Raw genomic sequence first — 14,975 nt, forward strand, 5'->3', positions numbered from 1 at the left:
AATGATGGAAACAAAAATTGGAACTATGTTGAGAAGTAGAGTGTGTTTTAGGGTTAAAAAAAATCAATTAAAAAAAATTACAGAACACTTTGATACTTTTTTTCTAAATGATGAAAAAAGATTACTGCATAAATTTGAAACGGCGTTAAAGCTTTAATTGATAATATTTGTCAAATTAATAAAGATAAGTGATTTTAAATATAGGTTTATGGATTTTTCTTGGATCGCTCTATTATTTAAGATAATTTAAAAACAACCTTAATCTCAAGATATGATCAACAAAATGGAAAACACATAAAATAACTGTTTTTTCATCAAGTTTACCATGACATTCAAATTCTTCTGGTAAAACTACACAATTTTTATCCGTTGAAATTTTCTCTGAAATAAATGCTTTGAAATTGATTAATTATTGACCGGGAACTCACTTAATATTATCTGTTTAATTTGAGAGAAAATTCCAAAATATAAACATTGTGTAGATTTGCAAGAGGAATACGTCTGTAATTGTGGATTTAATGAAAATGACATTAAAAATGTTTTAAAAATAATTTTCTAATTTTTAAAACACTATTAAACAATTTCACTTTTAAAGTTATGTAATTAAAAGTTCTGTAATATTGAGAGTTTGAATTTGAACTTATTTATTTTTATATCTTAACATTTTTAATAGTTAATTTTTGATCCTGATAATATTTAAATTGGCTTCATTCTAAAAGCTTTATCTTTACATGATTAATTTACAACAGTAGGTATTAAAAAAAATATATATTTTTTTAATACTTTTAAGTACAACATATTGGAATATTTAATTTTAATCGTTGAGCTTTCAATGTTTCACTTGATTTTTTTTGTAACATGAATGTTTTCTTTCGACATTCTTGAATTTCAAAGGCTGCTTTTTGAAAATGTGCAATACCTAATTTTCAGGGCTTGAAACTGTTTCAAAATTCGAAGTCTTTGAGTTAGAACTGGTATGATATTTTTACAGCTGTTACTCATTGTGTACATTCGACATTAAATACTAAAAAAATTACAGATTCTTAAATGTTTTATGACAAAGAGGCAAAGAGACAAAGAAAATTCTATAATTCCCTGACCTGTAGCAATTACAAAAATATATAAATAAAAGAATAAGAGCACCAATTCTTGAAACCTTAAGCCCAATTATTGACATGCCAAAACCCGAAGTGAATTCATTAAATTTTGGATAAATACTTTATTTTACTATATAACTAATACATGGATTATATGTAAAAATAATCTCAGAATTGAATTAATTAATGCAAAAGAAGATAAACAATTGCATTATCTAATAAAGCAGAGAAAGCAGACTGGTCACTTAAAGTTAAAAAAAATCCAGGCTACTTCCTAGTTTTCCCTTTACACTTTTTACCCAAAAGAAATAAATTCTGGACCAGTAATATGATAGCAGACTTTTCACTTTGGAAAATTAGTTTTCAACCAAAAAAGATGACTTATTAACAAAATAATAGAATTTTCACGAGTAAATAGTGCATTTTTACATTAAATAGTTGAATTCTTATCCAAAAGAGATCAATTCTAAACCCAAATTATAATAGAAGACTATTAAAATTAAAATAATTAATTTTCAATCAAAGAAGGTCATTTTCAAAGAAAATAGTTGGTTTTTTAACAAAAAGAGGGAAATTCTGAATAAAAAGTATGATAGTAGACTTTCCAATTAAAAATAAATAACTTTCAACCATAAAATATAAATTTTCAGCTAAAGAAGATTAGTTTTCTATCAAAAGATGAATTTTTTATCGATAAGGACGAATGTCTAACAAAGCATTTGAATTTTCGATCAGAAAAGATATTTTTTTTAACCAAAAAATTGAATTTTCAACAAAATAATGAAATTTTCCAACAAATAGTAGAATTTCTACTTAATTCTGAACCAAAAATATAGTAATAGACTTTTGAATGAAAAAGAATTCACTTTCAACCGAAAAAGACTACTTTTCTATCAACAGATGAATTTTTAATCCAAATCCATTCAGGTTACCTAGGTAATTACTACGTTAAATATCCATAAAGGAAGCTTTCGTTCACAAATATAAAATGAACTTTAGTATTTAAAGGATACATGAACACAAGAATTAAATTCTTAAATATATAGTATAAAAAGAACATTTACTTTTAAAGAAACATTAACTTTGAAATGTTTAATATATGATTCTATTCGGTATTGTTTTTTCAAACAGTAAGATGATATTTATTGCAAGACTAAAAACAGTGCTCAAAATTGCAGGCTAATTATGCTATTTGCGCTCGTATGTCAAATGTAGAGAAAAATACGATAAACTTGAAATATACTGACCCAGTTTTGTCGCACTTGCAAGTGTAATTATTAACTCCATCGACGCAGGCTCCACCATTTAAACAGGGATTGGAAAGACATTCGTTGATGTTCAAATCACAATTTTTTCCAGTCCATCCCGCATTACACTGACACCTGTAATCGTTGTTTGATTCTACGCAGATGGCATCATTCCGACAAGGATTGTCTTTGCACAATCTTTCACCAAGTTTCGATTCGCAGTGTGTCCCGGTATATCCGGGTAAACAGTTACAGCTGTAATCGCCCCTTTTATCCTCGGCGCAGGCTCCTCCGTTGTTACAAGGATTTTTCAAACATGGTGAACCTGAATGGGATCATTTATGAGTATGTTAATGAAACGTCGAAATCTGCTAATATTTCTGTAGAGTTCTGTTAGTCAAGTGAAATTAAAAGCGAAGTGTTATTCATATTCATGCACCTTCACATAACTGCAGAGTGCAGACTGATTTTCCGATACGATCACTCACATGCGAAAGTCTTTCCCCAAATATAAAATTATTGCTTTAATTAGAGTAATTTGTCATTTTAAGATAAGAGAACCTCAAGATCAGTCGATAAGTTATTTACAATCGATATTTATTTTATTATTTAGTTTCTTATTATTTTAAAAACGAATTCCTTGGTACCAAAGCTGTTAAAAAATTGTCACAAACTTTAATTTAAATTTAATATTAAATATTCTACACATTTTTTACCAAGCAAACATGTTCCTCGGTAATCAAAATTTGTACCTTGATAGCATTAATCAAAACGTGTATGTACTCTCTTATCTTATCTTATGTGTGAGTTCTTTCTAATTTATATACAATTCTTCAACGGTCTCATAGTTAACTGGCTGCATTTCTTCTCAGTATAAAATTTTCTAAAATAACCATGACCGAGGGGATAACCACTAGAAATTTTTATGTGCACTAGAATTCAAGAATCGTAGGGTCCCGGGGGCATAAGGGTTTAAGTGCTGAAACTGAATAATTTTATCGCATTTGTTTTCTTTCAGAAATTAATTTCGAGCTACTGGTTAAATCAATCGAGACCTTTCTTTTTTAATCTTCTTCTTTGTTAATTAATTTTTAAAATCGTGAAAAGAACAAACAAAAGGCGTAATCATAAAAAACCCTAGATTTTCTCCCACTTCTAAATCGCACTGGAATAAATCTTCTACAAAGACATGAATTAGGTCAAAACATTTAGTTGAGACTAATTAAACAGATTTCCGAAATTTAGTACTTACGCCCTTATGCCTCGGGAGTCTTCAATTCAAAGAATTAACAATTCTTTAAAAAAATGAAAAAGAATTTGAGAGGATTCAAAGAAATTCAAAGAATTTAAATTGGTTTCTTTCGAATAAGATGAAATTTAAAGATGCTTTTATTATGTTGTTTTTGAAATTAAAGGGAAAAGCTGAAAGAATGCACTAATAAAAAAAAATTGTAGGGCGAATAGGAAGCTTTCTTTTTTTTGAAGAGAGATGTTTTAAAAAGGGAATTTTTTAAACCATTGGAATAAACAAAAGTTAATCAATTTTTTTGCCCGTTAAACTAATGAAATAGTTATTTAAAAATATATTCGTATATAATTATTGACAAATTGACGATTTTTAAATTATTATTTTTGTTTCATTGGTTTTGCGAGAGGCTGATCATTATTCAAATCTATATAAATCCCTAAAAAATCTGAAAATATTTTGCCTTTTTTTTAATTCTTTAAATCTTTTGAAATATATGGAAATCCTTTGACACCTTTTGTGATTTTTGTGAAATATTTTAAATCATTTGGTATTTTTCTTGATTTAAAATGTATCCAAAATGTATATTTATAACTCCAATTATAATGTATTATTGACAAGTCAAAACTAATTTTTACTTTATAACGCATTTAATTTTAAACCAAAAACCACAATAGAAATTCGAAGTATTGTCGGGCTCTATTGAATCGTGAAAGGTTGCTTTCAAAAAGCCACCATCTCCGAGACAACCCTTGTCAAAGGTATGGAGCGTTTCCAAAAACAAAAATATTGACACACGAAGAGTCGCATAACTTTTTTCTCTTTTAACTGAAAGAACAAAACAAGAAAATTCTTTTGCAGTATTACTGAGGTCTATTGAATCGTGAAAAGAACAGGCGAAAACAATAATTTACTTTTTTTTAATTCTAACATTTATTTTGACCCACGTTAAAATCAAAGTATCATCTATATTCGACAAGGTCATAAGTTAGGTCAAAACAATTATTTTGAGTAAATAAAAGAAATTTCCAAAATTTGGCACTTACGCTCTTTTGCACGACCCATCATTTTTTTCTCGGATTGATTAAGTTATGAATTGAAATTAGAATTCGGTCCGTCCAGTAGCTTACCGAATTCTTTCTTGTAATTTTAAGCTACAAAATACCATAATTATAATAAGCAAATTAATATTTTAGAAAACAAATAATAATTTTTATAATTTAAAGTTCCAATATTGCTTTCACCATACACATATAAATAGTTTAAATATCTGTAAAATCTTTTAAATGTCTTGAAATTTTAAAATCAGGTGTAAACTCAAAAGTCAAATGGTCAACTTCTCGTAGTTTTGAAAATCTCGACTCGCACATAAAACCATTTTTGAAAGCCCTAGTCTTCAATAATATTGACATATGCGTTCTTTACTGAATGACATAGGTTTCTATTTACAATAATATTCTTGAAAAATTAATCCCAACTTTCAAGAAAAGGGAAAAAGAGAGAGAGAAAATTTTTTTAAAAGTATTCTAGGGGATTTTTAGAATAATAGGGAGACGTAGAGGGAAATAGAAAAAACGGGAAATAGGAGGTAGATCTCTGAAAAAGATATTTTTAACGTAGTTCGAGAAATTCTAATAAGGACCATTTTCTGATTATACATCTAGTTAAATAGTAAAATTGTCTAAATTAATTTTAAAGACAGAGTTTTTAAGGCAGAAATATTCTGAGTTCAAGCGTTCTATTCTTAAAGGTTTTATAAAGGTTTGAAGTGCTTTGACCAACGTAAGGCTGGCGATCTTGTTCGATAGAACAGCACGCAAGGCCTATATACACGTATATTCTTATAAAACCTAAACATAAAGAGGGTGGATCAATTGTTGGCATACGTGGTACAGTTGGGAACGTTATATTACATGTACATTCTACAGTGCATGATTGAATCGATTAATGCACTTGAATATGGTACACCTGCTAGCAATCGTCTGCGATAATTTACATCAATAATTCAAAGCATCAAAGCCCCTATGAGTTTCCCTCAAACCAAAAACTTATTAACTGTCCAAGTTTGATAGCTGTGCTGCCTTTTTAGAAGCATTAAATAGATTAGGAAAAAATCCTAATCAATAATGAATTTACATCTATGTCAATTTTTATTTTAATGTAATACCCACGTAATGGAAAAGTCTTTTAAGCTTATTCTGTATACACCGGTAAGCAAAATGGGAAACGATGGGAAAGCTAAGTATTGTCTTGTATTTTTAGTAATTATTTAGTTCCTCCTTCTCGCGACTGTCAGTTAAGGACTTGGTTAAAGACTTAAGGAGCATTGACCGAGTGAAAATAATTTCTAAACTAATAGCATTGTCCCCATGAAGAGAAAGGTCATGCGAATTGGATCGTGAAGGATCAGTCGAGATCTACCATTGTCAATTTGGCAGTTGTTGCCGGAATATCGGGCGTAACAGTGGCACTCGTAACGGTTCTGCCTCGACACGCATTTTCCGTGCCTCATGCAAGGCTCATTATGGCAGTTGTCCATAGTAGTAGTTGGGGTGAAAACATCGTCGCCTTTGTTGCTGGAGCCACCTGAAAATTGTATATTTTCGTGCATGCATTCTAAAGGGGTCTAACATCTAAACAGTAAACATTCAAAATAAAAATCTAGCTTCGTCAAGCCAAATATCACACAGAGATAAAATCATTCTTATGTCTCTAGCATAATTTCTCTAAAGATAGAAACTCCCTTTTTAATGACCTTTTTTCTCCATGTATATAAAACCAAATAATACGTGATTTAGATTCTCAAACTGTGCCGCTATTACAAAAAAACAATCTACTGAAAAGGAAGACTTAATTATGATGTTTCGCCTGCTCTGAACCCAATCCTCAATCAATTCGCATCAAGGAACTCTGAAAGGAATCGACTTTAGAAAAAAATCTGCGAGTACTCACATCCTTTAGAATCGTCAGGACAGGACCCGAAGAGGGCTCCCTTATTGACGGTATCATTAAAGAGGATCGCGGGTCCTTGAAGGATGCAACCTCGAAAATTTTCACCAACAATCAGCGTACTGTTCACGCTGTAATCCGGAAGTGTGAGAATGGCAGAGTTGTAGGTAGCATTCGCAATTATCTGAACAATAAAAATAATTGCAGTTACGCAAACGAGTTCAATGGTCTTGAGAGTTTTAATATTTGGACGTTCCAATTGTGTTTGAAAGGTGGAACATCAATTTTGTATTGCTTGATTCAGAACGTTCTGGAAAAACTATATTATAATAATGATTTTAAAAAATACGAATTACCTGTTTATGACCTGCAGCACTGAGAGTGAGATTTCCAAGTTTGAAGAAGAGATTGACATTATGCCAGACGTTATCTAATAACCTGGCGTTTAATCTTGCATCGTAGCGTTGTTGATTGATGATAGCGACAAAAAGAAGGCCATCCGGGTTGACTTCGAGACTTATCCAATCACCTTCAATCCATTGTTTGAAAAGTCTACCAGGTTCACAAGTTCGAAAACTAAGGCCACTGTGCCTGTGAACCGAGACGAAGGAACTGAGTTTTAAGTATCCTGAACCATTGAAGTAAGCCTCTCTAGCTGGTTCTTGAAACCTCAGGTGGTTCGCTTCCTGAGGTATTTGGTGTGTCGATACCAGGATGGCTGAGAGAACTGCAAAAGAAACAAAACAAAATTAAAATTTATGCAGTGACAAATTAAATTAATCATTTGTCGTATATATATAAAACAATCGTCCAAGTGCTTATCTTTACTGTCAAATCAAACAATAAATCTTTCAAATAAAAATATTTCCTGGTGTCGTTTGCATAATTAAAACCTTCAGTGAATATCAATTTGACTTAAGAAATAAGTAGAGCAAATAAAAATTTCTTAATTTAGTGAATCGCTTTAGGAGTTAACGATGAAAAGAAATTCCATGTCACTTCCCGGATTCCCGGTCCAATGCTTGCCATAAACTTGTAATTCACTTTTTTTATTAATTTGCGGAATCAGTATACTTTTTCCTATAAATAAAATGAGCGTGCGTCGTACACGTGTCTATATGATTGTTTAGTAGAGCAGAGCTATTATCGAACATGTATTTCAAAATATTATTTCTATATGAAATACCTGTGATTAGATAACGAAACTGAAGCGAGTAATGAGACGCGTGCCCCGATTTCCCATGTCTCAACGATCGACCGATAATCTGATTGTGTGACTTGCTAATGAAAGCCCTTATATCCCACATATTGAATGTGTGAACAATGCGTCACTTTTGAAAAGTAGAACAAACGAAATTTCTTAAGAATATTCCTGAAATAAAGGGATAATCTTATTGGATTAAAATACCTAACTTTATTTCAGATAGTGGCTTGATGGTAACACCTAATATGGAAACTGAAAGTGTATGATTTTCTTTTGTATAATAAGACAGTTCTTAGCTTCCCCTAAGATTCCCACGCAGTGCTATATAACTCAGTAATTTTGTGAAAATACGACAAAGAGGAGAATATACGAGTATATAGAATGTAAAATATAAGATAAGGGTATCGTGCAATTATACCACTTCAGGATGCAACTACTGCAATCTACAATTCACTAATTATATACACCCTTCCCACAAGAAATTGCAGTAAGTTATCCCCTTTGTATGCTCTTTGTGTAAACTTATGTTTTAAGCACACTTTTTTATTTTATTTCAATCACATTTTGAATCTTACTTTATGGTAAATCCGAATTCCTAGAGGAATTTATATTTTCTATTTTAAAACTGCTTTAAATTGAGGCATGCCAATGTTAACCATTTTAAATGTGAAGCCATCGCGAAATGTGCAATTAAAAACAATTTAAAGTTTTTTGAACTTTGCGGATATTATTTTTAATTTTTTATGACCTGTGACTAATGTATCCTTTTTTACTTCTACACGTGACTAAGGATAACTTCCTCGAGGCCAAAGACGGTCAAGAGGAACTCACGATTTGGCGCGACTGGCATAATGAAGGAGTTGAAGGCAAACTCTAGAACTTTGCAAACCGGAAATGACGCGATTCTCTTTTATATGTTCACTTCATCGCCTCGCAAATAAAAATAACATGGAACGAAATGACGTGCCCGTTCGATTCCCTCATCCGGATGAATTCGAGACGTTCTCTATTGATCGGTAAGTCAGATTCGAGCATCGAAGTCTCCTTTTTTCATCTCAGATATAATGAAAGTCATCAAATTCAGCAACACTAAAAAATAGAGCTGTAAATTTAGAGGATCGATACAAATACCCAATTTCCAAATTCCCTAAGTTTCTGTTATTCATTCCTGACGATTTTGTTTCTATTTTCGCTAACAGTTATAAACACATGAATTTTTATCCAAATAGTTGAATTCTCGTCCAAAGAAATGAACTTTGAACCAAAAAGAGGAATTAATCACTAAAAAAATTAATATTCTACGACAAAAGACGAATTTTCAACAAAATACTTGAATTTTCAGCTAAATATTTAAATTTTCAACTGAAGAAGTTCAATTTTTAACAAAAAAATGAATAGTTAAATTCTTAATTAAAAAAATTAATTTTCAACTAAAAAAGCACTTTCAACGAATTAGCTAAATTTTTTACCGAATCATTTGAATTTCCAACCCAAAAATACCATTTTTAACAAAACAGTTAAATTTTAAACTTAAATAATAAAACTAACTTCAACTTCAGTTTATCGAAAAATTCCTGACACTTTCAGGTTTTCCCTGACATTCACTGACTTTCCCTGGCCAGGTTTAAATTCCTTGACATAATCTGTCTTTTCAGAATTCCCTGACCTGCAGCAAGCCTGATTTCTTATTTAAATTATAAACACAAAATAAATAGCAAAATGTTTTTAATAAACTAGGAACATTATTCGTTGGAAGAGAATATAATAAAAGATGTCAAGAGTGATAAGATTGAGAAATTTTCATTTAGAAAAAATGTATCAAGAGAATTTTTCCCATGACCAAAAAAGTATATATCCACTCATAAATCTAATCACGTTCGAGATCCGGGTCTCGGTTTCAAGTTGATCTATCATAAAAAAAAATTTGCATTCTCTTACTGTGGAATGAAAGAAGCAATTTTGTATGGGACGAGGGAAAGACTCTCAGAGAAATGGTTTCCGTTCCACTTGGTTGAAGAAATGAAGAGTCAAAAGGAATATTTTTTTGCGCTAGAAAGCTAAAAGTTTAAAAACTTTCCTTTTTTACATACAAGGCAGTGACCATTCATACATTATAGAACAAGAATTTTGTATTTAAACTATGTTACTAGAGCAATACAAATTGTCATTGTTCAGAATGAGATGCAACAAAATTGAAACCATTACTTTTCTGTAAATATGAAAATCATAAAAGTGTATATTAGTTGATTAAAATAAGGAAAGAGATCGCAAGGTTAATTAATAATATGAAGTAACCGATTTCTTCGAAATGTTTTTCTTTTAGAATACCGGTTTTATATTCTCATGAAGGAGATGACCATTTTGGCATGAATGAACTCTACGTTATGAATAATGTGAGTCATCCTCTACTGTAATTTGAAACGCAATTTATTGATTTAAATTCTCTAATAATAATTATATAAAAGTAAGGGTTGAGATGATACAGCATCCTTTTTATATGAATAAATATTTTTTTTTTGTAAAAACGAAAATTATGGAATTATAAGTATATGTAAATTGATAATGTCCTGAAACAACAATAAGTATTTCAATTTATTGGTTTCAAATGCTTAACTCTTTCAATGTAGTCTGCAAGGTACTGAAGAAAGAGAATAATAGAAATGTTTTTACGATGGTATATTAATTTTTGCGCCACGTCTGGAAATTTCTGTAATTATTTCAAAATAAATGAACGTATATTGTAATTTTTGTACCGAAATAGGACCCCACACACGTGTATATATCGTTTTTCTGAATTGAATATACGCAATGTAGCTATGTGTGAGTACATGCGAGGCATCGAAGTCTCCGAACCCGTTTAAGCCGCAAGGAGTTATACCTATATAACTATATACAGACTCTGAAAGACGTTTGTCCGCCCACGTTTTCCTCTGCTGCTGCAGGATCACTGATAAATGTTCAAAAGAGTACAATGTTTTGTTTTTCATCAGTAGCTCTTTAAACTTACGCAAACAGTGATAAGAATTCATTTTTTAAATATCAAGTATGACAAATTATTATCGATTTCGTAGTACCACATATAATAATTCTTATTTTATAAAATCCAGAATTTGTATAAATTTAGTCGTGCTTTTACTGTAATACTTTCTACAGGATTGCTACAAAATCACATTTACAAAATTCCCTGAAATTCGCTGACCAATTTTTTATTTCCCCTGACTACATTTGTATTAAAAATAAATTTGTAGCCAAATGATTCAGTTTTTAATAAAAAAAGATTAATTTTCAAGCACAAACAGATTATTTTTCTACTATAAAAGACGAGTTTTCGACAAAATACATGAAGATTCAACTAAAAAAAGTTTTAATTAGAAAAAAATAATTTTAAAAAATATAGTTAAAAACAGTTAAATAAAGAAATAGAATAGTAGTTAAATTTTCAGTTGAAAAGATTAATTTTTCACCAAGAAGACTAACATTCTACGAGAAAAGACGAGTTTTCAACCAAATATCTATGGTTTAATTTTCGAATAAATAAGATACACTAACTAAAATAGAATAGTTCAATTTTCAATTAAAAAGGTTTATTTTTATTCCCAGTTAAAACGAATTTTCAACATGAGAATCAACTTTTAATTTCCAACAAAAGATAAATTTTCAAACAAAAAGATTTATTTTTTACCAAGAAGATTAAAATTCTACCACGAGAGACGCATTTAAAAAAGCATAAATTTTTCAAATAAATAGTTAAATTTTTAACTATAGAAGATACATTTTCAGCTTAATATGAAATAGTTAAATTTTCATGAAAAAAAATGTTTCTACAGACAATTTAAATTTCCATAAAAGAACAAAAGGCCTTTTAAGAAAAATGATAAATCATCAACCAAAAAATGAAATTTTAACGAAGTACACCAAACTCTCGCTTTCAGTCCAGTTTCTGGGGTTGCCTTCATATAGCATTGGATTGAATTCGGGGGGATCGAAACGTAAACAGTCAGGGTTGCCTAAACCGTTGCCAATTGGAATGCATGCTTTGGCGCAATATACTTGACAGAGTACACGCGCTCTGCGGCCCTCCCAAGACGACTATCGCAACCGCTCTCGAACTGCTCCCCTGAGAAACTGCATTAGCCAGCAATTCTAGAAAGGCCGAAAACGGGGTGCCTGAGAGCGACAGTTTCATTAGTTCCATTTTTAACCAAGCAGTAAAATTTTCGACCAAAAGAGATGAATTCTCAACAAAAAATATAATAATTGATATTTCAGCCAACAAATATTTTGATTTTAAGCCGGAAATAGTTGAATTTTCAACAAAAGTGTTCAATTTTAAACCAAGAAAGATTTTTTAGTCAATAAGGAAAAAAATATCATCCAAGATTTTGAAACTTTATGCCAAAAAGAAGAATTTTGCATAGAAAGCAGTTACATTTTCAAACCGAAAATATCAATTTTCAACAAAAAAAATTAATTATGAACCTAAATAGTCGAATTTTTACACCAAATATATGAATTTTCAACGAAAAAGAATGATTTTCTTACTAAATTGTTCATTCCCTAAGTCTATAAAAACTTCGTAATATTTGTGTGTCTGGTGAGGAGGAGCCAGGGGGGGGGGGCAGAAAAATGCCTACCGTAATTTGTGGATGACCCCTGAACTTCAACTTTAGTTTATCGAAAATTCTCTAACTCTTTCTGGTTTTCACTGAAATATCCTGACTATCACGGTTCATTTTTAAATTCACTGACTTTGACTAAGTTTCCGGTTTTCAGTGACCTATAATAACCATATTTCTATTCAATTAAACCTACAATAATTTTCCAAGTGACATTTATATTATATTATATTATACTATATTATATTATGGGTTCTTACAGAATCTCATAAATTGAACACAGATTGATGGATTGCATTTTTTTCAGAACAAGAAATTTCTCATGTGTGATTGCGGCAGTTTGCTTTCTAACAAGAATCATCATGCCTCTATCTGACATATCACAGATAGTTTCTCCTACTATAAAAACGTTTCAACCGTTTTAAGAAAACTTGACACGGAACTGCCATTGTCTCCAGGGAGAAAATGTGTGCTATCTAATTATATTTGCATACATCATAAAATTTCATTTCTCTGTACATGTATTATTCACTGAGAAAAATACTTTTTAAAAAACTATTTGGTAGCTATATAAGCAGTAGATTGTTGTTGCACTTTCCTAAAAAATATTTTTGTTTCTTTCAACAAACCTTTTGTTCAACCAAAATATACATTCTGTTAATTTAAGAAAAAGTGAAATTTAGTTGGGACGAACAAAAATTGTGATCCTTTCACAACCAAATTATTTTCATGGCCAAACCAGACCTTTTCTCATTGTTTCAGGCCTATAGTTTCAGGCATTACAATAAGACTCAGAAAAAAACAGTCTCGAGTAGTTGAAATGAGACATCTGGTGGGAACCCAGATCCAGTTGCTTTATATTGAAAATCAAAGCATGGAATTATCATGTTAAAAAACAGTAGACGAAAAAAATTCTACTGTAAAAAGAAGAGATCTCCAGTTTTTACAATGTAAAAAGTTTGATTTAAAAGAAGCTTCCACTTAGTAGAAAGTATTGTCCGAAGGTAACTATGTTGGGTTGACACTTTTTTCTTTACCCTATCCGAGTCAAATTGATACACAATATCCTTCAACAAATAATCGAAAAAGCCTAAGATGTGAATAATCACGTCTCATTGGAAGAGTACAATCAGAATAAAATTGCAACGTGTTAACAAAGTGTAAAATATAGGATAAATATTAAATATTAAATGCGGCTCGTGTAATTCATGTTATGGCATAGTCATCTTTACAAAGACTGATCTAACTTTAAATTGGTACGTAATACTTATCCCACTAAGTTTCTTTCAGCAATCAATTCGTAATGAGCAAAGATGCCAAAGAACCGGCAAAGACCTTCATTCTCTCGTTAAAAAATAAAAATTATATAAAAATCCTCTCCTTGGAAAAAACCCACTGTTTTGAATGCTTTACAGCTTAACCAGTCTGGGTTCCACTTGGAAGAAATTTTGCATGGTCGTAACTTGTGCAGCAATAACGAAAGCTGCCTCGCGCCGCGGTATCATCAATGCTCGTAAAAGTAACCGAGGCTTCCGCGCGAATCGTTGCCGGCGATTTTCTTTAGACCGGATTTAGAAAATACCGGACTGAGTTCTTTGCCTTTACTTCACAATTCACGTGAAGAAGAGTACTCGCCGTTTTTTCCTAGAGATTGCGATTATGGGATGTATGTACTATGTACATGACTCAACATGTCTTCGATCTCGCCACGCCTCATGACTCTTGGCCACTACTCTTTGTTTAGAACCAGCAAGGGCGCAGATTAGAAAATGAAAGAAGGAAGAAAAATCAAACAAACAAAAAACACGGAAAAAAGGAGATTTTAAGTTATTGGCAATTTCTCACCAAGAAAATTGATTGAGATTGTCGAAAGTCCTATTTATATTTTGAATTTTTGCCACATTTTATGATTACTACATACATATATGCCAATAACAATCTTTGTCCAAAAAAAGTATCTTAAAACACTGTTTGTATTTTGAATGTTTTCCAATTTGCCAGATTACTATGTAAAAATCGTAACTACCACCCTATAAAATAACTGAAAATACTATTTGCGTGAAATGGTTTATAAAATGTGTTAAGTAATATATAAAGTATTGATCATAATTTTTTTTACAAAACTAAATTGCAAAATTTGCTATTTAAATAAACAAGAAATGATATCGTTTTTCTCAAGAATTGCAATTTTCAGATGCATTTTAGCCAAACGTCACAATTTGTCAATTTTTTTATCTACCTTAAGGTTGTGACGTTCGAAATATTATAATGTACAAACTATAATTGCAAATAAAAATGGTAATTTCTATGATTTATATATAGCTTGTGAACCATATATTCATAAATGGTACTTTAGGCTCAATTTTCAAGTTATAAAAAAGGAAAGTAAGAAAGAATTTAAGAGCTGAGCGAATAAAAAAGAAGGGCTGAATTGACTTTGCGGTTGAGATCTGTGGATCGATTACCTTTCCAATTTCTCCCTTTTACTAAGGAGAAGGAACAATGGCATGAAATTCACGCGGAAGAAAAGCGTGATGTAATTGAAAACTTTTAACAATCGACAGTCTCTCCCATACGAAACATTAGATTAAAGATTGTTTTTTTACATAGTGTAAT

At 30.8% G+C, this 14,975-nt stretch overlaps 1 protein-coding gene across 3 annotated transcripts in view; it reads right to left on the minus strand.

Moving 5' to 3' along the window:
* The window catches only part of LOC117179460 (protein crumbs), a 68,089-nt gene that overhangs the window by 26,492 nt on the left and 26,622 nt on the right, over nt 1-14,975 (minus strand). For 2 of the 3 annotated variants that reach the window (XM_033371294.1, XM_033371292.1), the window contains exons 2-5: nt 6,896-7,266; nt 6,543-6,723; nt 6,012-6,176; nt 2,345-2,669 (exon numbers count right to left, since the gene is read on the minus strand). In XM_033371294.1, coding sequence (XP_033227185.1) covers nt 2,345-2,669; nt 6,012-6,176; nt 6,543-6,723; nt 6,896-7,266 — 1,042 coding nt within the window. The remainder of the gene's footprint in view (nt 1-2,344; nt 2,670-6,011; nt 6,177-6,542; nt 6,724-6,895; nt 7,267-14,975) is intronic. The other variant, XM_033371293.1, reaches the window with a different exon arrangement.

This window comes from Belonocnema kinseyi, chromosome 9 (genome assembly GCF_010883055.1).
Source record: "Belonocnema kinseyi isolate 2016_QV_RU_SX_M_011 chromosome 9, B_treatae_v1, whole genome shotgun sequence".
Lineage (NCBI taxonomy): Eukaryota > Metazoa > Arthropoda > Insecta > Hymenoptera > Cynipidae > Belonocnema > Belonocnema kinseyi.